Source organism: Tachysurus vachellii, chromosome 21 (genome assembly GCF_030014155.1).
Source record: "Tachysurus vachellii isolate PV-2020 chromosome 21, HZAU_Pvac_v1, whole genome shotgun sequence".
Taxonomy (NCBI): Eukaryota; Metazoa; Chordata; class Actinopteri; order Siluriformes; family Bagridae; genus Tachysurus; species Tachysurus vachellii.
This window is the reverse complement of record NC_083480.1, coordinates 2,789,885-2,817,236: the sequence shown is the minus strand read 5'-3', so window position 1 is coordinate 2,817,236 and position 27,352 is coordinate 2,789,885. Positions and strand designations below refer to the sequence as shown.

The 27,352-nt window shown below is 40.4% G+C and overlaps 1 protein-coding gene across 2 annotated transcripts; it reads left to right on the top strand.

Annotated features, from left to right (window-relative positions):
• unkl (unk like zinc finger) lies at positions 1-27,173 on the top strand. 2 transcript variants are annotated; one of them, XM_060896838.1, is made up of 16 exons: positions 1-193; positions 2,978-3,187; positions 8,984-9,160; positions 11,624-11,757; positions 11,880-12,015; positions 12,097-12,214; positions 13,553-13,637; positions 13,719-13,882; positions 14,381-14,569; positions 16,614-16,676; positions 16,813-16,990; positions 17,359-17,451; positions 17,582-17,815; positions 19,530-19,702; positions 19,975-20,232; positions 22,723-27,173. In XM_060896838.1, the coding sequence occupies exons 1-16, from the start codon at positions 126-128 to the stop codon at positions 22,876-22,878; spliced, it is 2,436 nt and encodes an 811-aa protein (XP_060752821.1). In that variant the 5' UTR covers positions 1-125; the 3' UTR covers positions 22,879-27,173. The 2 variants fall into 2 exon arrangements, with proteins under 2 accessions (XP_060752821.1, XP_060752822.1); XM_060896839.1 differs by lacking the exon at positions 14,381-14,569 and having other exon boundaries at positions 4-193.
• Positions 27,174-27,352: the final 179 nt, after the last annotated feature.

Here is a 27,352-nt window from a genome sequence, read left to right as displayed (position 1 = left end):
CTTTTTGTACGCGGCGTGTCATTGGCTCAGGAACGCGCGCGAGGACGACAGAGCAGAGCGGAGCAGATCAGAGCGCGAGGACAGGGGCCGCCGTCGCGCATGCGCCGTTATTGTTTTGACTGAAAATGCCGTCGGTTTCGAAAACGGCGGCGAGCGCTTCTTCTCCTCAAACCGAGAAACCAACCCACTATACGTGAGTAAAGTGCATGCTTAAAGAACATAAAGGCGTTTCGTGAAGGCGAACAGACGCTTGTTTGTGACACAGACGTGTGAGTGAGTGAGTGTGTGTGTGAGTGTGTGTGTGTGTGTGTGTGTGTGTGTGTGTGTTTATTAAATATGGTGCTTCTCTAAAGTCTCTCGCTCTGTTCGAGACAAAAAAACACTTACATAACTGCCCGGCACCGTAGTGTCGTTATTCTGGGATAAAACTGGTCACGTGTAAAAACGTGTAAAAGTGAGTGTGTAAAAGAAAGCTTTGTGTAAACACGGTGTGAAGGAGCGACGACACAAACGGGGCAGATGATGTGATGTGTGTCCCTGCGCCTCGGCCCGACGCTACGTTATTAGCGTAACGCCATTACGCTGCTGCGCGGATACACGGCCCTCACTGCGCCTACAGATCTGCGTCTTCTGTTCGTGTTAAATATACAACGTGAAGTCTAAGGTGGTGTTTGTGATCATCTATAACTGTCTATTACTGCCTGGTCTAACCGGATACTTTATGTTTGTTTACTGAAGTTACACGTGGTAAAGATTCTAACGTCCATTATTCCTTATGTGTGGGGGCGTGTGGTGTGTGTTATTGTGGTGTTAACACACTATGTGGTGTTAGTGCGTGTACAGTTTGTGTCTGTAACTCATCCCTGACAGATGTGTGGTGTTAGTGCGTGTACAGTTTGTGTCTGTAACTCATCCCTGACAGATATGTGGTGTTAGTGCGTGTACAGTTTGTGTCTGTAACTCATCCCTGACAGATGTGTGGTGTTAGTGCGTGTACAGTTTGTGTCTGTAACTCATCCCTGACAGATGTGTGGTGTTAGTGCGTGTACAGTTTGTGTCTGTAACTCATCCTGACAGATTGTTGGTGTTAGTGCGTGTACAGTTTGTGTCTGTAACTCATCCCTGAGAGTTATGTGGTGTTAGTGCGTGTACAGTTTGTGTCTGTAACTCATCCCTGACAGATGTGTGGTGTTAGTGCGTGTACAGTTTAGCTCAGTGAAGTGTCTGTAACTCATCCCTGACAGATGTGTGGTGTTAGTGCGTGTACAGTTTGTGTCTGTAACTCATCCCTGACAGATATGTGGTGTTAGTGCGTGTACAGTTTGTGTCTGTAACTCATCCCTGACAGATATGTGGTGTTAGTGCGTGTACAGTTTGTGTCTGTAACTCATCCCTGACAGATATGTGGTGTTAGTGCGTGTACAGTTTGTGTCTGTAACTCATCCCTGACAGATATGTGGTGTTAGTGTGTGTACAGTTTGTGTCTATAATTCATCCCTGACAGATGTGTGGTGTTAGTGCGTGTACAGTTCAGCTCAGTGACCTGTCTGTAACTCATCCCTGACCGATATGTGGTGTTAGTGCGTGTACAGTTTGTGTCTGTAACTCATCCCTGAGAGTTATGTGGTGTTAGTGCGTGTACAGTTTGTGTCTGTAACTCATCCCTGACAGATATGTGGTGTTAGTGCGTGTACAGTTTGTGTCTGTAACTCATCTCTGACAGATATGTGGTGTTAGTGCGTGTACAGTTTGTGTCTGTAACTCATCCCTGACCGATATGTGGTGTTAGTGCGTGTACAGTTTGTGTCTGTAACTCATCCCTGAGAGTTATGTGGTGTTAGTGCGTGTACAGTTTGTGTCTGTAACTCATCCCTGACAGATATGTGGTGTTAGTGCGTGTACAGTTTGTGTCTGTAACTCATCCCTGAGAGTTATGTGGTGTTAGTGCGTGTACAGTTTGTGTCTGTAACTCATCCCTGACAGATATGTGGTGTTAGTGCGTGTACAGTTTGTGTCTGTAACTCATCTCTGACAGATATGTGGTGTTAGTGCGTGTACAGTTTGTGTCTGTAACTCATCCCTGACCGATATGTGGTGTTAGTGCGTGTACAGTTTGTGTCTGTAACTCATCCCTGAGAGTTATGTGGTGTTAGTGCATGTACAGTTTGTGTCTGTAACTCATCCCTGACAGATATGTGGTGTTAGTGCGTGTACAGTTTGTGTCTGTAACTCATCCCTGACAGATATGTGGTGTTAGTGCGTGTACAGTTTGTGTCTGTAACTCATCCCTGACAGATATGTGGTGTTAGTGCGTGTACAGTTTGTGTCTGTAACTCATCCCTGAGAGTTATGTGGTGTTAGTGCGTGTACAGTTTGTGTCTGTAACTCATCCCTGACAGATATGTGGTGTTAGTGCGTGTACAGTTTGTGTCTGTAACTCATCTCTGACAGATATGTGGTGTTAGTGCGTGTACAGTTTGTGTCTGTAACTCATCTCTGACAGATATGTGGTGTTAGTGCGTGTACAGTTTGTGTCTGTAACTCATCCCTGACAGATATGTGGTGTTAGTGCGTGTACAGTTTGTGTCTGTAACTCATCCCTGAGAGTTATGTGGTGTTAGTGCGTGTACAGTTTGTGTCTGTAACTCATCCCTGACAGATATGTGGTGTTAGTGCGTGTACAGTTTGTGTCTGTAACTCATCCCTGACAGATATGTGGTGTTAGTGCGTGTACAGTTTGTGTCTGTAACTCATCCCTGAGAGTTATGTGGTGTTAGTGCGTGTACAGTTTGTGTCTGTAACTCATCCCTGACAGATATGTGGTGTTAGTGCGTGTACAGTTTGTGTCTGTAACTCATCCCTGAGAGTTATGTGGTGTTAGTGCGTGTACAGTTTGTGTCTGTAACTCATCCCTGACAGATATGTGGTGTTAGTGCATGTTCAGTTCAGTGACTTGTCTGTAACTCATCCCTGACAGATATTTGAAGGAGTTCAGGACCGAGCAGTGCCCGCTGTTTCTGCAGCACAAATGCACACAACACAGACCCTTTACCTGCTTTCACTGGCATTTTCTGAACCAGAGAAGACGGCGACCGATCAGGAGGAGAGACGGGACTTTTAATTACAGCCCTGATGTCTACTGCACGAAGTATGACGAGACAACAGGGATCTGTCCAGATGGAGACGAGTAAGTGGCGTTTACATCATCATCCCGTGCCATTTTAACTTTAATCAGAACCGGCATTACACTATAAATGTATACAGTCGAATGCACGTATTTCACGTTATTGTGCACGTGCTCGCTGCATGCAGGGTTGTCAAGTGTCACGCTTTGAGAGTGACAGTCACGCATGTCGGTCTTTTGTCACGTTCTCCCGCCACACATTGTATTTCTCACGCAGAAAAACTTTTTGACTATTTATCATATATTTAATAAGCCGCAGCACCCAAAATGTATCAGTCCATATCTCTATGGAACCGGGCGGGAATCAAGCGCGTCTCCCCTGGAGTTCTTAGTTCTTAGTCGAGCCTGACACTTAACAGCCAATCAAAAATAAAGAAGCTACACAACAGCCAATCAGAAAATAACACTGTTGTATATGGGTAAGATTTAACGCAACAACCAATGAAAAAAAAAGAACAAACATTAGAGAGGGTATTTTTGATGGTCGGTTTGAACAAAACCTCAACACGAAACAGCTTGTCTCTGGACGGGACATTGTCCTCAATCATGACCCTAAATATGTCTGGGCTTGAGTCGAACTGTTTTATATGGGAGCAACATTACAAATGATAAAGGAGTCCAAAAAGGCAACAAACGCTTACAATAAACACCACCAGTCATAATCTCTCTCTCTCTCTCTCTCTCTCTCTCTCTCTCTCACAAACACACACATGCACACACACACACACACACACACACATTAATAAAGGAAAATTGAACAAATACTTTGTATTTGGTTAAAATGTGGTCAGTGGTCCTGGTGAAACACATGGGGGGGGGGGGGGGTGTCACTCTTGCCTGTCTTCAAAACTTAAGAGCCCTGCTGCATGTAAACAGAGCCGGTCTAAAGACACAGACGCGCGCGCTACACAGACGCAGGTCTGAATATGTGCTTTATCTCGAGCCTATCTACTATCCGTGTTATTCTGAGGCACGAGGCGACATCATCACGTGCTTACTACATAAAGTGTAAAAACACACGTATTTATCCGAGCGCTAGAGCAAAGGCATGCATACAAACAGGAAATGTAGTTATTACTAAATACGTGTCTGTGTGTATGATGGCCGAGCTCACAAAAACACAACATGCAGGACACGCCCCCTGGGGGTTACGCCCCCTGGGGTTCCGACTCCTGATTGGCTCCCGCCTGCACGTAGACTTTTCTGATTGGTTCACACTGACACGCTTACAACCTGCATGGTGTAAGTGCAAGGAAGGCACATAATTAAATTATTATTATTATTAGTAGTAGTATTATTAGTATAGTTATAATTATTATTATTTGTAGTATTCTTATTATTTTTATTATTATTATTATTATTAATAATAAATAGTAACAATAATAAGAAAACATAATAATAATAATAATAATAATAATAATAATAATAATACAAATAGTAATAAACTATACTACTACTACTACTACTAATAATAATAATTATTATTATTATTACTATTATTATTATTATTATTATTATTATTATTATTAATTGTGTCGCTTGTTTTGCAACGTTTCTGTAATTAATTTACAGGAATAAATAGTTTGGGCTAGATTATTAATGATCAGTTTAGTGCATTTATGAAATTCTGAGGTTGATATCAGATGAACACAAGAGACATCATTGTTTTGCTAATATGGAGCACAAAATGAGTTTATTCAGAAAGATGGATAGATAGACAAAAGTTTGTGGACACCCACGATACAATTGTGTATATAATGTCTGTTGCCTTGTATTATTGCAAATATTGCATTTAATTTCCCTTCAGTCGAACTAAAAGGCTCAGACCTGTTCGAGCATGACGATGCCCCTGTACATAGAGCAACATTAAGCGTTAACGTTGGAGGGGAAGATCTCAAGTGTCCTGCACTGAGCCCTGACTGAACACCGACTGAACCCCAGACCTCCTCACTCTTACACCATCAGTGTCTGATCTCACTAATGCTCTTATAGCTGAATGAACACAAATCCACACAGACTCAATCCATCATCTAGTGGAGAGGTTTCAATTCTCACCTGGCAAGAGCTGGTGTGGGTGTAGGTTTTCATTCCAACTAAGCAGAAACCACACCTGAGTCTATTTTAAGACAGAATCTACTGATTAAGAAGGTGGGATCTTTGTGAATAGCCAATTGGACACCCCTGAGCTAGTAGAAAGCCTTCAGAGAAGAGCAGAACAGCAAAAGGGAAATAAATCTGGATACCTACATATCTGAGATGGTCTGGTGTCCACATACCTTTGGCCATGTAGTGTACCAATTTGACATAGATGTGAATTAGTCACCAAGGCAGTGGAAACACTGTATGAAAATCTTGTTTCTGATGTCAATCCATTATTTCTTTTGTCCTCCACTTATGACTGGAATGATGTAAGGCTTTGGAATATGACCGGAAGATCCTGAGTGCCACACAGCTTCACTGTAATCTTGCTTATGCTCACACATTCATTCATCCAGTTGAAGCCATTCTGTCATTGCTATGCTGTTACCATAGTAACTGTTGCTACCTAAACGAGACGCAGTTTATAAATGTGAGATTACTCGATTTGTTTCATTTTTAGCACCATACTGTGAACGCATGTCTCGCTGTCTAATATTTTGTTAAAAAAACCTATTCTGTGTAGTGTTCTTGTGTGTTGTTTCCATGCAGACGGCCCAGTCTCTCTGGTACAGAGATGAGGATGGACTTATGCTTTGGATAGGAAAGATTCCCATTATTCACATTATTCCAAAGGGTTGCAAACATTCCACTGCAGCGGTCACAGTGTGAGCTCCTTATCATTTAGGTTCTTATGTATATAATCAGTGTAATATCCGTCGACCGATAAGTGTGTAAACCACACGAGCGATTTATTCCGCTGCTCATTTGGCTTGTAGAGATCTAATAAACGGCTAATGATAGGTTCATGATGTGATTAGTTTCTGTTTGCTCCATTTACTGTGGTTCTGCTCCAAATGTTGTATCGGTCATAAAGTCCACCAGACAGGTTCAAGGAAAGTGTTTTGTTATACCTTTTGTAGACCGTGAACAGAAGAAGCACATTTGTAATTCTGGCATAACTGCGTTTCAGAGAAATTGAAATAAAGTCATTTCTCTGTGTAGACAAGTTGAAGTAGTTTGAAATCCAGCACTTCTCAGATTACAGTTTAATGTAATCACAATATGTCGAGCTGAAATATATGTTTGAGCTGTAATTATACAGAACGCTATTCAAGGCCAATATTAAATACATAAATGTGACACAGTTCGCGTAATAATTAATAATAAATCTGTCCCTTAAAAGACCGTAAAAAATGTATTTTTCCACACAGAACCAATCAGAAGGAGACAGCACATTAATCTGAGACATTGCTTATTGTTTATTTTTATTTATTTATTTATTTTTTTGATAAAATTATGAAGATCACTTATTTGACGTGAGCTGTAAGTGATGAGTCTTTGGGAAGCTTGTAGGCACCTTTTATTCGTCAGAGAGCACAATAAGCAAACAAAAACATTTCCATTATTTGATTAATGCCACTCTTTTTAAATAATCTTTCGATGTGTATAATAAAATGAAACAAGTTTGCGGTTATTAACGTGACGAGTAGAATTCATACAGATATGTATAGGCAGTAGATTAAACTGTTATTATGTCAACGTTGGAGGTCTTGCTGTTCATAGATCATCTTTCTTTTGTGCTACATTGCATCGTGTTACATTACATCATGTTAAGTTGTATCACATTTAACAGCAAAAGGGGAAAAACATTACTCCCTTCTTCAGTGAGTATTTTCTATCTCTGATTTGGGCTGAAATCTTAATTCCTCGAGGTTTAAAGACGCTGTTGAAAAACCTATCCATGATGCTTCCCTTAAGAAATATCTGGCAACCTCTAAGGCATCAACCACAAGCAAATATTTTGCATATTATGAATGGCACACCCAGAAAATCAACTCCAGCAGGTGTGTAACAGCAGGTGTAAATTTCCTAACTTCTAAACTTAACTCATCAGCTCATCAGAACATTACTGTCGTTACATGTCTTCTCTTTATTCGCTGCTAACAACCTAATTAATAAAGTTGTCGTCGTTCTTCGGCTGCTCCCTTCGGCACCGGTTTTACCTCGGACGCCCTTCCTTACGCAACCCACCCATATTATATATATTTATATTAGAACAGCCTTGGAATCAGATCCTTTCTGAAAATTTTGGACATTTACTCTCTGTGCTAGAGAAACATAGATAATGGGAAAGCTCTAGCATTTTGGCTTGTACTGTGCAGTTATCTACAAGTGCTGTTTAATCACATGGGTTCGGACACAGTCTAAATATTCCTGACCTGTGATTGATCAGTCTGTCAGTCAGTTAGCTCTTTTTTTCTGACAGTCTGGTCAAGCAGCACTACTGTTCCATTACTAACCTGCTGCTTTGTCAACTAATCAACAAATTAGCCACTCATCGCTCTCAGAAAAGAGACAGCACAGGTCTTTAAATGCACAGTTTCCGCTGCATGTGCCTAATCATTCAGCGAGGCTTAATCCTAGTCTTTAGTTGCACCTTTTATGAGTTCACTTTGTTTTGTTTGTGTCACCTGTCTGCATCGTGTTGTGAGTAATTACAGTTCATTATCCTAACTTGATTGGCCAAGTGGGAAGAGAGCACCTTTTAGTCTGTTTCCCTGTGACATTTTTATTCATAGGGATTTCTACATACACAGGGTCAGGACACATGCTCCTGAATTTAGTGAACTACATAGTGTGCAGAATTATGCATATGCACAGCTGATTAGAATCCTGGACCTCAAAGCGGTAACACCTCACCACTTAGGTCTCGTAAGTGACAACAGAAAAGTGGCATACTGTCATCCAGAGACTGATGACGGGAGAGTTCAAATCCTGATGATGCCGCAGCCATCTGTGGCTGGAAGACCAGGAGAGGGTAATTGGCCTTGCCTGTGTGATGGACAGTAAATGATGACTGTAGTGCTGACAACAAGGTGCATCCATGTGACACGGCAACACTAGGAAATCATGGACATCTGTGAGTTTATACAAGTGGAAGTGGGAGGATGTGGATGGCTTCAGACCGTTCACATCCTCCCACATCCTCCCATGTTGGTGGTTATCTTGTGTTGGGGAACGTTGTCTAATAGTAGGAATTGGCCAAGACTAAAATGTATTTATTTATTTATTTATTTCCCGATTTTTATTGTATTTAGCATCACATGTAGCTTAAGCTAAAGTTTAACTAAAAGATATTTTAAAGATTTTTGTACAAGTCTCTCGGTGCTGTTGACAAACATAATGGTGTGTGTATAGATTAAAAAATAATAGATATGGTAGATATTCTTAATCTTATAAATTTAGAGTTTTGTCATTTCTGGGAAAATGACGAAGCGATGATTAATATATTTACTTGTCTAATTTTCATCAAATCATATGCTCTTGAGCATATTTATCCCAGCCCTGTTTAGAAACCTCTGGTATCCCTCTACAACTGCAAGATTTGGTGTCAAACATGGGTGATTAGTCTAGTTCTTATTGTGGTTTTACATCCTCCTGCATTACATTGTCCTTCCAAACAATAACAGGTGTGCTAAAATGACGCCTGGTAAGTCCCAGTGGGTAAAATCAGCGTGAAATGAATGCATTTGAAAGCATGTGGTATTTTAACTTGTGGCTGCTGGTTTGCATTTTGCTGTTAATTGATGATGTATAACCTAAATATTTGCATGACCAGGAGTTAAAAGGCATCGTTCTAATGATATCCTCTGTTGTTAGGTGCCCATATTTGCACCGGACCACTGGTGATACAGAGCGCAAGTACCACTTGCGCTATTATAAGACTGGCACCTGCATCCATGAAACAGATGCCCGGGGGCACTGTGTAAAAAATGGGCTCCATTGTGCCTTTGCTCATGGGCCTCACGACCTCCGGCCTCCAGTCTATGACATCAGGTAAGGACAATTACTTCTCTGTCTGTAGGTGTATTGATACAAGTTGCTGGTTGGTTGTAGCCATGCTTTATACTCGACGTGAAAAAAACGGACCCCTAAGAAATTGTATTCTTTTGGTCGTACATTGCTGTATGAAACGTATCTTAATAGTATACAACTTACAAAACGGCAACCTCTCGGTAATAGTGCACAAGAGTTCACCCTTGGCCTACTGACAAGTCTCAGGAACTGCCTTCTCCTTTTAGTTGTGGGTTGCATGCAGGCTCCAAACACCGCATTATTATTTTGGAGGACGTATCTGCCCCTGAGACTGGCTTGTTTCAAGGACTTTAGAATTGCCCTCTGTGCTGCATATGCCATTGTCTCTAGTTACCGTTATGTCATCTTAATAAGATGTAGCATTTGCACAAAAGCACCACGGACTCAGGAGTCTAGCCACTAGTCGTTACAAAATGGTGCCGACCTGATCCGTCTAACAGAACTTCATGCAGAAACAATCCAAGCTGCCAGCTGAACAAACCTCAGCCAGTCAAGTCATAAACTAAAGCTTGTTTTATGACTTTTGAGCTTATACATTCAATTTCAAGTGGCACGATTGGATACACCTGCACATAGCCATGCATACATCATGTTTACTAACACATACCCAGCTCTCTGGGCATAGGCTGGGACATCCTGGGACGGACTTGTCAGTCAACCCCATCTTGCCTCTCGTGCCTACATCCCCTACTTGATGCTAAACGAGTTTAGGCCCACCTACAACACCAGTGTGTAGAGTGCTGCAGGCTGTGGCAGATTCTTTAGTCAGGAGACGGGGGCTGATGAAGTTCTCAAGGTGGGGAGGACAGGTCATGAAAGAGAGAGATGGAAAGAAAAGTCATATAAATGTACAGTGGGGCAAATAAGTATTTGTATAGTGTACACTGCTGATTTTTCAGGTTTTTAGACTTACAAAGAATAGAGAGATCTGTCATTTTCATGGTAGGTACACCTCAACTGTGAGAGACAGACTCTAAAAAAAAAAAAAAAAAAAGAAAATCACATGATTTTTAAATAATTAATTTCCATTTTATTGCATGAAATAAAGATTTAATACAATAGAAAAATAGAATTAATATTTGGTACAGAAACCTTTGTTTACAGTTACAGAGGTCAGACATTTCCTGTAGTTCTTGACCAGGTTTGCACAGACTACAGCAGGGATTTTGGCCCATTCCTCCATGCAGGTCTTCTCCAGATCTTTCAGGTTTTGGGGCTGTCGCTGGGCAACGCAAAGTTTTAGCTCCCTCCATAGATTTCCTATTGGGTTCAGGTCTGGAGACTGGCTAGGCCTCTTCAGGACCTTGAAATGCTTCTTACGGAGCCAGTCTGTCTCTCACAGTCGAGTTGTACCTACCACTGTATGTAAGATAGCATGGATCAGGTGTGCTCTCTTAGTGCATCCAGAGTCAGATCCCTGTTCTCTCTTATACCAAAAGACCTCCCTCTAAGTGCAGAACCACACTAAAATGCCCCAACTGCTCCAAAGAGCCCTTGTCGTATGGATAGCAGTGGTCTCTGGGCAGTCTGCTAAGAATCAATTCAAAAATGATTGTTTTCAGACTACACACATTTGAAGCAGGAATTGTGCCACACAGGAAGGAAGATTTTGGGCACAGCATTGGTACAGTGGTGCAGCTTGGTTATGGAGATGGTAATCTTCAAGTATAAAAATGAAAGTGGTGTGTTATGTAGAGATTCCTCGATGCAGTATCATTTTAACCCCGGAAACATGCTGATATTTATCAGCGCACTGTAGATCGGTGCCCTATATGTGTCGTCCATTCTGTTATTGTTACCTTCACAAAAACATGACAAGGCAACGTGCACGTGACACGGCAGGGTATGACCTCGTTTCCTAAAGCGTATTTATTGTTTATCTCGATGCCAAGATGGCATTGTGAACTCGCCCTGAGAGTGGAAATTAAACACAGACTCATTGGCAGAACCAGGAACTAATTTGCGTTTACTTTCACTTGGTGAACTGAAAATCCTGTTCTTGCTGAAGCAGGGGATTTCTGTTGCAGCGTCTCTAACGCAATATCAGTGCTCTCCAGGCAGAATGATATGCTATCACGTCTGCAACTGTTATACGAATCCCTCGAGGTGAAACAAAATGTCTTTACCCTTGACTGACGTACAATGGGGCAATAAAGAATCGAACATTATCGAGAAATATGTGAATAATGAACATGTCGTTGCAATCATGTGTTCAAATATAACAGAGAATGTGATTCATCAGGTTGAATAACAGAAACATGAAGATTTAGATATGCTGTATTGCAGTTGCCTAGCAACTGGTATGTGGAAATCAGGAGTCACTGCTGCATCTTTGTTTGAGGATTTCACTTCTATAGCTCAAGAGTCGCTGGCTCTCAATGCATGTTTTGGAGCTGGTCTAATTTGTACAAATCTCTTTCACAGAGAGATACAAGCACAAGAAGCTTTGCAGAATGGCCAGTTAGGTTCTGGAGAAGGAATCCCGGACCTACAGCCAGGGGTTCTGGCCAGCCAAGCCATGATTGAGAAAACACTCATTGAAGATCCTCGATGGCAGGGTGAGGCTTATTAAACACTACACACATGAACTTGAGGTGAACCGTGAACTCCGAATCATGAAGACAAAGCAGTGTGGCTTGGATGTTGAATTCAGAGCTGTTCCGTTTACCTTATTTTGCAGACACCAATTTTGTTTTGGCCAACTATAAAACCGAGCAATGCACCAAGCCCCCTCGTCTATGCAGACAAGGCTACGCCTGTCCACATTACCATAACAGTCGAGATAGAAGACGGAATCCGCGCAAGTTCAAATACAGGTACGGTAACACGGTCAAAAAGGGAAAGATTGGATTAAATGTGTGTGAATATGGACAGCTGACTCCTGCGGTTTCTGACAGGTCGACTCCCTGCCCGAGTGTAAAGCATGGTGATGAATGGGGAGAGCCATCAAAGTGTGAGAGCGGAGACAGCTGTCAGTATTGTCACTCACGCACCGAGCAGCAGTTTCACCCAGAGGTCAGTGAATTAAAGCTCCAATCAACCTATTTTCATAATTAGTTTTATGAACCGCTATTGACTTTTATCATTTAAAAAGATCATTTACTGCAAAAGGAAGAGCAAGAAGGTTTTTTTTCTTTAGTTAAGTTTCCATGTTTGTTTCCTCCTGCTGTCTGAGTCGGTGTCAAGTCTACCAGAATTAGCCTTCTGTTCATTTCAGGTTTCCTGTAACCACAGAAACTACAGTTGTATTCTTTCCTTCTCACTCTGACTCTTACTGGCTATGTTAGCCGTGTGTGTGTGTGTGTGTGTGTGTGTGTGTGTGTGTGTGTGTGTGTGGTAAAAGTTTTGTTTGTCTTCTCTGTTTTGTTTAAAACAGTAAGATGTATGAGAATTAACAGATACAACATTAATTGTTTGATCATGATCTATAGTTAGTACTATAAATAAAGTAGACTAGCTGTATGTTGATCTTTTTAAAACACTTGGGGACATTGACAGGCTCTACAGGTGTTTTCCTTTTTTTTCTGACACCTGTTTGAGTAATACCGGCCAAATAACCACCTACAAGTAATAATAATCAAGCATCACGTTAGTTCTGACAGGCCACGTCGTCAAGCGTGCATCAGCTGTTAATCAGCTGTCCATGACGCACACCGATACGACATCCATATTACCGACCATTTAAATTCCCATTCATTGAGCCGCTCTAGTGCTTCGCTGCTGCTGCGACTTAAACTCCATCCTCCAACCCCGACTCCACCAAGCCGGAACCTGTGTTCGCTTACCAGTTCACGTCTTAAATCTCCACATATTTTTCTCTCTCTCCCCCTCTCTCTAATTATTTATTTATCCATTTATTATTAGCACAAAAAAAGACTGTTCTATTTTCAGTCGCTGCTCTCCCCGCTCGGTCCACGCATGCGCACAGACGGGCGCGTGGATTCCTGCCCAGAACAGAACCGTACCACCAACACTGACTGTATGCATATCATCTAATAAATTCTCATTGACAAAGTGGTCCTGACAGAACTGTTCATTCTGTTCTCACAAAACCACAAATGATCAAAGAATCATTAACCGGGTTCTGGGATCTGTGGTGCATGAGAGCACATGAGTTTGATTTCCTGGGATTTTCCTGGGACATTTCTGCAACTTTCATGGGCTGTTTCTCAGTGCTGCTCTTGCAACTGCTCATAGATGGGATTCATCCCCCAAAAAATAAAACACTAAAAATATCAAACACACTGTGATTGCTCATTTGTATGTACTGATATAAAACACTCACCTTTAACCTGGGAACTTTCCTTTATGCATTTGATGCCATATAATAAAGGTTCACACCTGTTTCTGCAGATATACAAGTCTACAAAATGCAATGACATGAAGCAAACTGGATACTGTCCCAGGGGGCCATTCTGTGCTTTTGCACATGTCGAAAGTAAGTTAAAAATCATATTTGTGTGAGTCTGGAGTTTACAGTGGGGGAGAAATCTTTTAATGGAGTTTGTATATTTCTTAGGAATTCCTTCTACCGAGGAGACCATGAACAACCTGCTGACAGCAATGCAGTCAGGCTCTCAGGCGAAGCTGGGCTCCCAATATCCCGAGTGTACCAGCAGTGACTGGAGCACCAACACCAGTTCCAACACCAGCAGCACGAGCAACAACGGGCAGACGGCAAGCGTACGTGTTTGTGCCACATATCCACTGGAGCGCTGAGGGGAAAGAGGAGGCATTTAAACACTCGATACAGTCAATACACAGTATTTAGCAATGTAGCAGTCAGCTTACTGATTCCAACAAATCATTGGAAAAAGCTCTCTTCTTGTTGTTTTAGTAATATTTTCTTCCGTTATGCTTTAGTTGGGTTTATTTGCTGCTTTTTTTTATTATTTATTTATTTGTTTGTTTGTTTGTTTGTTTGTTTGTTTGTTTGTTTGTTTACTTTCTTGCAGTCTGCAGGAAGGGTTACACCTTCGGATTGATATGAAAGCCGTTTAATTAGAATTAGGCTTACTCTGAAAATTATTCAGTCTATGTGACCAGGTCAGGAGCCCAAATCACTAGTAATGCACCCTTAGTATTAGCAAGTGAAGTAAATCAACCAAAGGCTGCAGACTCAGGCTATTTGGCCACCTCTGAAAAAGCTCCATTAAGCTCCTCTGTGCTTCTCTCCTTCAGGTGTCATGCTCTAATAGTCCAACTGTAACGTCAAGCTCAGGAAGCGCCAGTTCATTGTCCCCTATTGGAACCATCGGCAGGCCCAAAAGCTTTACTAATGGTAGCTTATGTTCAGAGTCCACCACATCCACTGTTTCGTCTCCGACGTCTAACTATCCCAAAGCTCCGGGCTTTGAACGGGAGGACCAGGTATTCCACGACTCGCTTCTCTTTCGTTCTCTGAAAGGGTCTTTCCTCCAGAACTGCAGACGTGGCCACACTGCCAAGCCCTTCTGTTCTGTTTCATTTTAATTGTTCAGTTTATCGTTTGTTTTTTTGTTTGTTTGTTTGTTTGTTTGGTTTTTTTTTTTTGCATTTTGTTTCACTGAAACCCTGACCATAAAATTCGTTCCAACATACAGTCTGGCACTCCAGCGAATTCTCTAAACTCGTAATCCTCCATCAGTCTGTACATGTGACACACATGATATTAGCCAAATACAGAAATATTGATTTATATACACCATTCTTAGTATACAGTCAGGTCCGTAAGTATTTGGACAGCGACACAATTCATGTAATGTTGCCTCTGTACACCGTCACAACGGCTTTGAAATGAAGCAGTCAATATTTGATTGACGTGTAGACTTTCAGCTTTAATTCAAAGGGTTGAACAAAAATATGGCATGAACTGAAATTACAGACATTTTTTACATCGTCCTCTCGTTGTGATAGGCTCAGAAGTAATTGGACAATCGACCGATGAGCAGTTTCTTAGCCAGACATGGCCTGTTAGCACATAATAAAAGGTCTTTTAAAGTTGAGTCCAAGTGTTAAATTTGCATTTAGTAGCTGTTCATGAGAATATGTGGTCCAGAGAGGTGTCGCTTCATGTTCATCAGAGAGGTAGCAGAAAATTTAGGAGTGACCAAATCAACACTCTGCTAAAGAAGGAACATGCTGGCAAGCTCAGCAACACCAAAAGGCCTAGAAGAACACGGAAGACATCTAAAATGTCTGATCACCGAATCCATTCCTTGGTGAAGAAAAACCCATTCACAACATCTAGCCAAGTCAGAAACACTATAGGAGATAGGAGTATCAGAGAAAGCACTGTATCACTCAAGAATAGAAAGGTTTGGTTCAAGATTCTTTAGACAGATGAAACTATGGGGCTTTTTACACCTGGTCACTTCATGTGTTTTCTGTGATCAGATAGCTATCCGACGGTAAAAAGACCAGGTCTAAATGCCCTCCGAAAACGTATCAGAGACGGATATAAATCCGATGGTACAAACCCCTTCAGGAGGTGGTCTGGGACGCACAACACATGAAGTGACCAGGTGTAAAAAAGCCCTGAGATGAAGTTGAATCAAAATGATGTGAACAGAAGTAAAGGAAGTGCTTGTGATCCAATGCGAACCACATCGTGTGTTATGACATAGACATGTACAGTATGAATGACAGTGGAACTGGGTCACTGGAGTTCACCTGTGGCTGTAATTAGAGCCTACAATCTTTTTGCCCTTGATATCATGGGAAAATTCAGAAATTAACACAAGCATCTGTACAAACAAACAAACTTCAGACAAATATTGGTCTAAAAAGTTGTGAACAGACTTTGGTCTGAAAGGTTCATCAAAAACCTAAAGACAACAACAAAAAACTGGTGTCATCAGCTAGTATATATGTACATCCGCCAGAGTTTCTCCTGGGAGGTCTGCTTTTTAAACTACGTCACATAAGTAAGAAGCCCGTACTCCAAAAAAAAGCCTGAAGTTTGCAGCCTGGCTCACTTTTCACAAGTCAAAACTGAGGGCAAAACGAGCCACAAACAAACAGCAACTGAAAGCGGCTGTCGTAAGGCCCGGCAAAGCTTCTCAGGGAAGGAAACCCGGCATATAGTGTTGTCCTCGAGTTCCAGGAAGTTACTGATTGCTAAGGATTTGCTTCCTAATGTGATAAGTAATAATTATATTTATATCTACGCAGAGGGACTGTGTAAAGGTGCCTTTAATTCTCATGAATAAATCTGGAAATCTTCACTTCAATCACGTCTTGATTGTTTCGTTTTAAACCCACTGTGTTAGTTTACAGAGCCAATATCACAAAACAGTGTACATTTAACATATCATTTAAACTTCTCTTACTTCTCTTTCTTATTTATTGTGTTCAGAATGATCCACTGCACAATGGTGACTCTTAATGGGATTGTTCATTTTAATACTTCATTTTTTTTGTCCCCTCATTTTAGGCAAAGAACCAGAAAGGACAGTGTGGGGAAAATAATCAGAAGATATCCGACCAAGATAAGCAGGTAAATACCTGCGGTTCTGAGCCTTGCATCTCACACACATAACTGTCGCTGTTGGTCCTAAGCTAAGCTAGAGCTGTGCTCGGGCCTTTGTTTCCCAGCATAGTATGTTGTCTTGATGGCATGTTTCTGTCTACAGATCCACAGCAACATATTTTCTGTGGTGAACCCACTGGCATCCAGCATAACATCGAGCATCACGTCCAGCTTAGCCTCAAGCATCGGCTCAGACAGCTCCTCTCCCACTACACTCTCAACTATGAATGCAAAAGCTACCCCTTTCTATCCAGGAAGCAATACAGTCGAGTCAGTAATAGGTATGTGTTGAACAAATTTATACGATACAAACTTTGTCAAGTTTTTTTGTCTCTGTATGTCAGAGCATTTGATATTCAGCTAATGCCCGAGAGATGTTTAGTGAGTATTAAAGGTGGCAGGGAAGTGGTTTTTAGTGCATGTGTGTATGTAGCAAAGTGTAGGTAGAGAGCTGTCTTTCTATTTTGGTACAAAGCTCTACATGAGGTAATTTAAATTTCCTGTCCACTGGTTTCATTAAGCAACACTTTATAGGAGGTGCTGTTGCCAGGAGGCGATTAAAACATTAAAACTGATATTTGACTGCTTTATATAATGTATTCTGAAGGGTACAACTGAATTGATTACTTTTTTGAATATATTTTCTTAGGATCTGCCCTGGACCTAAACTTCAATGACATCAGCGTTGCCTCCCTCGATAAAGACTTAGAGGACCAAGACAATAATGGCTTTGGGATAACAAGTAAGAATCTGCAGTAAATTATGCTGCTGTTGTTTTTTTTTTTTTAATCAAACCTGTGCGTCTCTAAGCTGATGTCTTATGTCTAACTTGATTATTGTATCATATTAAATCTGTCTTCTGTCGTCGGTAGGCCAAAGGTTATTAGGAGGCTCAGATCCCGTCAACATTCCCGGCTCTCTGGCACGGTGTTCGTCTCTGCATTCCTCCTCCTCCCTGTCCGCCTCCCCTCTCAGCTCTCTGTCCCAGTCATTGTCTCAGTCATTGCTCAGTGGAATGGCTTCTCAGCAGGGCCAGACACAAGGCTTGCCAATCAAAACCGAACACAGCCTCCTAGGGACGCCTACATCTACTCAAAACTCTTTAGGTAAGGACAACATAACTGGTGCAAAGTACACGGTCAAGGCCAGAAGTTTACATACACCCTGGCTAGACATGCTCAGTCTCAGTCTCTTTAGCAAGTTATTTAGAGCGTCTACTTTGTCAAGGTCAGAGGTCATTTCAAAGCAGTCGAAAAAAGAGAGATTTATTTCAGCTTTAATTCACTATATCTGAAATCCACTTGGTCAGAGGTTTATATACACCAACGTATCTCTTTAAAAACAGTCTGGAAGATTCCAGAAAATCATGTATCGACTTTTTGAACATTCGGATTACCCAAATGTCATAATGAGTTAACTTGGATTGCACCTGGGGATGTAATTAGAGCCCTTGATACCATGGGATAATCCAACGCCCCTTTTCCACCGAGGCAGTTTGAGTGCTGGTTCGGAGCCTAATTTAGAACCAGTTCTTTCTTTTTCGACAGCCAAAGCACCGGCTCTGAACCAGGAAAAGTGGTTCTTAAGTAGCGCCAAAACGTTGCTGGTCTAGACTTAAGAACCGCTTGTGTCAGGGGCTGTGGGCGGGGCTACTGTTAGCGCATTTGATAATGTACCTTAAGTATACTAATGTTTAATACACTTTTACTTTACCGCAATATGATACATTATCAGCACACATGATAGTAAGTAGCTACATGCTAAGGCTAACTTTTTTCTGTGTTAATGATATAATAATGTTATGTACTTTCTCGATAACAACCTCCGTTTATACAGATTACATGGAGCTGCACGTACACGCCAAAATACTCCACGTTTCAGTGTACTCAATGTAGGTTCACAAAGCCATGAGCATTAGCAGTAAAGCAACATCCGCCATTGTTGATGTTGTGTTTGCTGCTGCTGCGCTAAAGTTGCTTGGAAATGTGACACGTATACAGTGACGTCAGACTCGGCTTTTTATGCTCTCTAACCGATGGAAAGGCAAACCGGTTCTTAGAAGGTTCGCCAGTGGAACCAACTTTGAACCAGCACCAGTGCTAGCTCTGAACCAGCACTCGGTTCTTTTTGGTGGAAAAGGGGTACAAGTAACTCAGCCTAGACCTCATAAAATAAATTGTGGACCTCCACAAGTTTCTCCTTAGGAGCAGTTTCTCTCCAACTAAAGGTAACATGAGCATCTGTAAATCAAAAGTAAAATCAAAATGTAAATCTTGATCTGAGCATCAAAAATTGGTCCTAAAAGGTTGTGAACATACTTTAGTCTGAGAGGTTCATCAGAACCCCAAGACAACAACAAAGGAACCGATGATGTCAGGTAGCAAATTTGCACATCCACCCATAAAACAACACCAACAGAAAAAAGCCTGAAGTTTGTAGGTGATCATTAGGTTCTTGAAGGAGTGTTCTCTGGTCAGATGAAGTCAAGTTGTAAGTGTTTGTTTAAAGAACTCCATCCCAGCTTTGAAGCATGTGGACAGCAGTGTCATGTGTCAGGTGGGTATGAATAGAAACGGGGACTGGTGTTCTTCAGGACGTAGAAGGGATCATTTAGGATGGAGGATTAGCAGGACAGTGCAGTGATGTTCAGCATGCTTTATTGGAGTGGCCAGTACAAAGCAATTCCACCAAATGCTACCAAAGCGCATGTAAAAATTTGATGTATTAAATAAAATCTATTATATAAAAAAGTCTCTAAGCTGTTAATCATTCTTAAGCTAATGCTTTTGAGTTTTTCTTTGGTTCTGGGTTGTCTGACAGGGTTGAATGGTGGAGCTGGAGGCATCTGGGACTTCATGAGTGGCAGCCTTTCCCCAAGTCCATCTCCAGTGTTCAGCTCCAGCAGTGCAGATCTTGCCCGACTCCTTCGTGATCTGGACGAGGCCAAGAAGAAGATTAAGCAGTGGGAGGATGCCTGGCACCAGGTCAAACAGGTCAGAGACAAAGGGATTGATGTTTCAAGAAAATGTGTGTTTGAACTTTAGATTCCTTTTTAAACATCCTCCGAGCCTGAATAAACAGATCACCACAAACCTTCCACATTACACTATACAAGTAAACAGAAAAAAAAGCTAAAATTGTGCAATATTTTTGCCAGAGGTACTGGGGCACAATAAAGAAATCTGATTTGTATAAAAGTCCAAAAAGCACAAGCATGTCTGTGAGAATGATATTCATCTTTCCCCTCTTGGCGGTTTCATCAAAGGCATGTGAAGCATGGCAGAAAGATGCGAAAGAGGCGAAAGAGCAGGCGAAGGTAGCCGAGGCAGAGCGGCAGCTGGCCGAGCAGAAGCGCAAGGATTCCGAGCTCAAGCTAAAAGATCTGCAAGGAGACTTTGACACGCTATGTCGTTCACCCAGCATGCCTCTGCTGCACAGCTATGGAGACCTGGACCAGCTCCCACTGCCAAAACTCCACTCTATCCAGAGCCAGCTGCGCTCAGACCTCGAACTTATCGATGGGGTAAGATGATCACGCTCCCACCACCTCACACTCATCATGTCATGTTTATGCTAGGGGTGTAAGAGAGCCGCAGTAGGCCGGTTTAACAAGATAAAGGAAATGCATGTGGTGGTCTGTGGAAAACCAGTCTGAAAAACACGATGCTCTGGCTGAATTGTGGGACAAAAGTCAAAATGACAACAAAAAAAAATTCAGGTTTGGTTTTTGCTGACGTTCAGAGGACTCGTGTCCCTTTGCAGTCCTTTTCGACTAAACACAAAGGTTTTCATTAGAAACGACCATCAATAACTTATAATCAATAAAGTAGAATCTTCAAAATGTTTTCATAAATATCTTAAAACTTGGCATCTCAAGATGACTTCACAAGTTTGAGATGGAACCAATCCATCCGCATGTCACTGGGAATCAGGCTCACAGCAAACCAGACCTTTTGTAACAAAGAAGTTGGAAATAGTTATAAATGGTCAATATAATAAATTTGTTTCTTTTTTTAAAGAGAATTTTTAAAGATTCTAATCTGTATTTCTAGCTTTAAAAAAAAATCCCAGATTTGAAGTGTAGTTACAGGCTTTTTGAACAAACTCTACTTGTTTACTTTGTGCTACCTGTAGTTTAGGTAAACAATTTATTTCAGACCTGTTGGGAACTGATAGCCCGTCTGTCTAAAGGTGCTTTTATCGCTAGCTAAAGTTCTCAGTTAAAGCACACGTAAAAATACCACACATTCTTAAATCCTGTAGCTAAAATTTAACCCTTAGGAGAACTAGTTAAGCTGTCGGACTACTGATCGGCAGGTTGTGAGGTCGAATCCCAGGTCCGCCAAACTGCCACTGCTGGGGCCCCTGAGAAAGGCCCTTAACCCTCAAATGCTCAGGTGTATAAACGGAGATAAAGAAAGTAAGTCGCTCTGTATAAGGGTGTCAGTCTAATGTCATAATTGTAAATGTGGAACTGGTGTATGACGGATTACAAACGTAGAGGCATAGAGGAGATTTATATCATCGCAATATAACGTCGAACCGGGTTAAGACCAGTCCAACTGAGAATCTACTTCAATTACAAACTAATCATCTATGAAGGCTCCTTCCTTTAACCACAGAATGCTCATTTACTTCTACTGCAACAACAAGAGGTGTGAAGTCAGCACACGGCGCTGCACTGTGTATATTACCCTGTGTATAAGTCTTATGTGCAGAGATAATATAAGGAGAAAATATAGCACCTTGAGAAAACATCTGAAATTGTCATGACAAAGTGTCCTTTATTAAGAGCTTTCCTGATATGGAACACAACCCAATTTCAGTTTGCAGCCCTCTTCACTCCACAGTAAAGGTTAAGACACACACGTACACTTACATGGTCACTGTTTGATAAAATGGTGCCCTCGAGTGGTTCATTACCAAGTAGGTCAGGGCTTCTCTGACTTTAACTGCAAATAAATCCCACACATCCCACTAAGTACAGCTTCGTTTCCAGCTCGTAATTAAATGGGTACAATGATCAATTGTCAGTGTATTTAAGCTACACAGCTTTGTTTCTACAGCTTGTTATTCAACATTGTGTATCTGTAGTAGAATAGGCTGGAGTAGGCTACTCGTTTCTGATCATCACGTAAAACTTCACTTGTCTGGGTGAAAAAAAACATGTTGATTCTTCTTTACTTCTGAATATTCAGAGGCTGTGAATAAATGTGGGTAGAAAGAGATTTGTGCACCCTGAACATCACAAGCATGTGTTTGTTAAACATCTCATTCCAGATTTATTCCTCTTCACTGTTATAATCAGCTCCACTGTTCTCTTCTGTTCTGTGAAGACTTTCCACTAGATGTTGTAGTGTCTGTGTGGATTTGTGTTCATTCAGCTACAAGAGCATTAGTGAGATCAGACACTGATGGTGTAAGAGTGAGGAGGTCTGGGGTTCAGTCGGTGTTCAGTGGGGTTGAGTCAGAGTCAGGGCTCAGTGCAGGACACTCCAGATCTTCTACTCCAACCTTCACACACCATGTCTTCATGGAGCTCTGTGCTTTGTGTACAGGGACATTGTCATGATGGAACAGGGGTCGAGTCTCTGAGTTCCAGTGAAGGGAAACTGTAAAGTAAGAGAGTGCTTCTGCGAGTTTGGGATAGAGCCACATCTACACTTACATTTCTGGCATTTAGCAGGGGTTAAGGGCCTTGCTCATGGGCCCAGCAGTGGCACATTGGTGGATTCGAACTCACAAGCTTCTGATCAGTAGTCCAGCACCTTAACCACTAGGTTACCACATCCACATATGGCTATGATTGTCAGGTGTCCATCTATTTGATTTGACGGGTTTTCCCAGACTTTTCATCACACTATCATGAATGAAGGTGTTGTACATACAACATGCCTACTGGTATTAGATACACATGAACATGTACACATATAACGATAGACATTCTGACTGCTCTAATGTGTGACTCTCTTTCTTTTTTTTCTTCCTGTTTTGTTTTTTTTCTCCATCACAGGTCATATATCAGCTTCAGTCAAAGAAATGTATAGTTTGCCAAAAGCATGATCGTTGCATCGTCCTGCAGCCTTGCCAACATTATGTACTTTGTGAAAACTGTGCACCTAGTAAAGCAGAATGTCCTTACTGTCAGACAAAAATACTGAAGTGGTGATGTAAAGCTGTCTAAGGTACTATTTAAAGATCTAGCCCTTTGAAGAACTACTAATACCTTATAACGCTTACAGTTTCTACATAGCTTTTTTTTTTGTTTTGTGTTTTCAGTGTTTCATTTAGTCATTTAAAATGATAGGTCTTAGAATCTAATAAATGGTGTTTGACTGATCTATAGAAATCGAGTACTTAAATGCAATACAGGTTTTTTATACTAGATACTAGTTCATTTTTATTAAGCATTACAAATTCCCCCAGGAAAAAAAATAATAAATCTCTCGTAATCCACTAGCCCCGATTCGACTGTTAATTACAGGAACATCAGTCAGACATCATTACTGCTACATTACTGTGTGGGGGAAAAAAAAGCACTTTGTTAACCTGGAAATTGTCAAATGGTATTTTAGAAAAAAAGAATTGCTTCAAGCTGCTTTTGTAGATTATTATTATTTTTTTTTTTTTAATTATTATTTTTAGATCATTTTTTTCTCTCTTCCCCCCGAGATTCGCTAATGTATGAAGCTTCGTGTGTGTACTGTGAAACATATAGTAGATTATTTCACATTTCTTATCTCACAATATAGTTAGTACGATCATACGAAACCGTAGTTACTACTTTTTTTCCTTGTTACAATTTTACAATCAATAAGTGACAATTTTGAATGCATTCTAGCTATAAACCAGCAGCTCTAATATCAGTAAGGCACATACTGTATGCTAAAGCGTTTAGACTTCTTTTTTTTGTTTGTTTTCTTTTCCCTTTTAGTGATTATTCAGTACCGCATTATGTAGTTGTAATAAGAAGCACATTTTCTGAAGTCCTCAAAAGATGTGTTGGTGGTTTTTTTGGGGGGACTTTCAGCCTCTCGGATACGTTTACCGGGACGTATCTGACGCTAGGCCGCTCACTCTCAAGTGCCTTGACTGCTCCAATACTTCAGCATTCGTGAGGAGTTTTAGCTTCGCAGCTAGTCAGTGCTTTTGCAGACGTATGTATTTCTCATTACTCTCTGAGCGTATCCGTATCCCGGCCCAGTTCAAAGTGTTTCCTTTTCCAGATTGAATCGTCGTCCTTGTTTACGCTCGGGACACTTAGCTTATTGTTATTGTTATTATTATTATTATTATTATTATTATTATTATTATCATCATCATCATCATTATTTTTGGTCCCCATTCCTTCTCTATGAGCAATGGTGCTTTTTGGGTGCAGCTTCAGTATCTTTAAATAAAATGTCAATTCATTGATTTCAATATTTTAGGAAAATACGAATCAGGAAATAAACACGTATTCCTTTGATTACAAATTTAAAAACTGGCTTTTCTTTTTACGTTGTTTTCTAATGTTTGGAATTGTAGTGCTCTTTAGTGTTTACAGATAAACAAATCCATGGTGTTAAACTTTATTCTAGATATTTTTTTTTCTTGCCGAATCTGAGAGTGTAATGTGCTTTGGTTAATCTAATTGAATGACCTACTACTGTGTTAAATAGTTTTTTCCTTGTTTGTTTGTTTCCTTTTTTATTTTAGTGGTCCTTTAATATTACAGCAATGAAACGGTGTATTCAGTAGCCAGATGCACAAGTTTCTTTGATCTTGGGAAAAATGGTTTACTTCTTAAGGGATTGTGGTTTATAACAAATGCGGCCTGGACCTGAACAGGTTATTTCCCATTTAAAAGAAAAAAAGCGTGTGTATGAGTTTGTCTTTTTTTTTTTTTCTTTTCCTCCCTTCTGTAACTCACGAGCAGATCGATGGGCTTGAGATGCCGTAGGACAAAGAAGAATTGTCACATATGTTAGTCGTGTAAACCGCTGAAACTCTAGGTCATGTTGCCATAAGTGTGTGTGTGTGTGTGTGTGTGTGTGTGTGTGTGTGTGTGTTTTTTGGGCTGTCAAGGCCAGGTATTGTGTAGGCGTGGCAGCCAGCAGCACCGAGGTATTTCTATACAAAACGTGAAAAAACTTTTTTTTTTTTTTCTTCTTCTTCTTCTTTTTATTTTCTCATTAGGTTCCTGGACCACAGCATAGATTTTTAGATTTAAATAAATAAATAAATGAATGAATAAATAAATAAATGAATAAATGATGCAAGTGCTGCATCTGGAATGTGGCAGAGTATGTACAGAAAAATCAGACGTCTATTCAACCGAACCAAAGTGGTATTATAGTTTTTTGGGGGTTTTTTTCCCTCCTTCTGTGTTTTTTTTTTTTTCCTACAGCTTAATAATTTACGATGATCACAGCCTTTTGTGTTTAATTAGACAAAACTATGCCGACTGCTTTTGCTGACAACATTAATGGATTTAAAGTTTTGTTTTGTAGTTTTTTGTTGTTGTGTATTTTTTTAACCAAAGACCTTTTACTGTATTTTTTTTCCCCACTTTTTTTCTTTATGTCTATGGATTTAGATGAGAAATCAGATTCCGACTGAAGCGGATGTTATTTTGTTTTGTTTTTTTAACACTGCTGTGTGCGTCATAAACAGCGAGTGGACTCTGGTGTCGATGTAAAAGGAGCCGCGGAGTTCTTTATCGTTCACGTATCCGGATCCGAATCGGCTGGAATCTGTAGTGAAGGAATGAAACGGACGTCAGTCAAAAAAAAAACAAGCGTGTTAATAATCTCACGTGGCCATATGGATCAGTGCTTATTTGAAGTATATACATACAATTTCTTTTTTTTATTATGCTAATAGTACTTTATAGTAAAATTATTAAGCCAGTTTTGAAATATTAGTGATTGTGCACTACTCGTATGCTGTCGAATTAATTGTAAAAGAGTGTGTTTGGACTGTAGGGTGCTTTCTTTAGTTTCCATTTGACTGGTGGTTGTTTAAAACTTTTATAAAAAGAATTTTACTAAGCAAAAAAAAAAAGAGAGAGAGAGATGAATCGAAATGCACGTTTTACAGCAAAGTCTTATTTAAGTTTCAAATTTATTCTTGTAGCTTGACCAAATTTGTGGATCGTGAGCTCTCGTGTGCTCTAGTGGCTGATGCAGACAGTCGGTTGTGTTCATCTTCAAACCTCGGCCTTGGAACGCATTACAATGGACCAATTCCCCTAACACATTTTTATTTAATTTTTTTTGCACGTGCTTAATAATTAATGCCTCCTCATGCGGTAAGTACTAATGTATTATAGATACGACGAGTCTCTGTCCTGCACTAATGCTAAATTTTCTCCTGAACAAATGTGTGCCTTTGTATAAAAATCTCTTTGTAGTATTCTTTGATTGATCAAGTGTCTATTTGTCATATAGAAAAATGAGCCAAATTGTTGTGCCTTGGGACATTTCTCCATGGATTCCTGGAAGTTGCAGGCGTCCTGCTGTAGTTTTACACATTTCTTTTATGGTATTAATGACTATTTGCCTTCATCTTTAGGGAAGGTGCAGCTCTAAGTTTCCTTCGTAGACGTGTCGCTTGCGCGAGCGCATCAGAGCACGTCGTCGTACGTATGATGTATAACTCAAACAGTAATCAAGTCAAAGCTTCGAGTACGACTCACCTGAGCCGAATCGGTTACCGTGTCGGTTGCTATAGAGTGAATAAAAACTATATTTTTGCTGACTTCAGCCACAGAACTCACTTTAATTACTCCCTAATTTCACAGCCCAATGTCTGTGTCAGCCATCGGTTAGTAATCAGTGTTCAAATAAGGATAATAATAATAATAAAAATAAAGGACATGGAAATGAATGGCCAGGCAACTGTTATTAAAGAAAAGCACCAAGTAGAAATGTTTCTCTTTTTTTTTCTTTTTTTTTTTTTTTTTTGGGGTTGTTTTGTTTTTCGAACAATGTAAATGAACTGTAATGGAGTTGTACCATAACACACTGCAGTGGAATAATCTTTTTTTTTTTATGTGAATTGTTTTCCTTTCTTTTTTATTTTCTATTAATCTGATTATCGAACCTGAGGATTTATGCAATCTTGTGTATATATACATACATACATATGTCTGAATCTGGTTAAATTGACCAGTCTAGCTAGGACAAAAAAAGTAATACTTTATTATTATTATTATTATTATTATTATTATTATAGACGTTGGTAGGAAACAGATTTAAAAAAAAAAAAAAATTAGAAATAAAAAATTAAACCCAGGATTGGAATGTGGGGATTGATCTAATGTGGAAACCCTGAATAATGAATGTAATGGAGTCTAAAGCGAACTCCTGTTCAGGTTTAAAATGGAGACTGGAGGGAGCCCTGGACAGCAGTGGATCCATGATGTAGCACTAGTTGTATGAATTGCGATACATGACAAATAAATTTTTAAGTTAAACACAACTGCAGTTTTCAAGTTTGTGTATTTATCGGTGTAAAAGGATCGTATGGGAATAAGAGATGGATTTTCTCAGGGGTTTACAGTGTAATTATAGAATAAAGACGTGTCCAGTTTCCAGCTGCAGCTGCAGATTTATTTGATAAATAGGTCCAAACACGTGAACGTGACCTTTCACAATGAA

Coding starts and splice junctions, on each gene's coding strand:
- unkl (XM_060896838.1), top strand. CDS start 126: ATGCCGTCGGTTTCGAAAACGGCGGCGAGCGCTTCTTCTCCTCAAACC. Junction 13,638..13,718: donor TGCTTTTGCACATGTCGAAA/GTAAGTTAAAAA, acceptor TATATTTCTTAG/GAATTCCTTCTACCGAGGAG. Junction 16,677..16,812: donor TATCCGACCAAGATAAGCAG/GTAAATACCTGC, acceptor TTCTGTCTACAG/ATCCACAGCAACATATTTTC.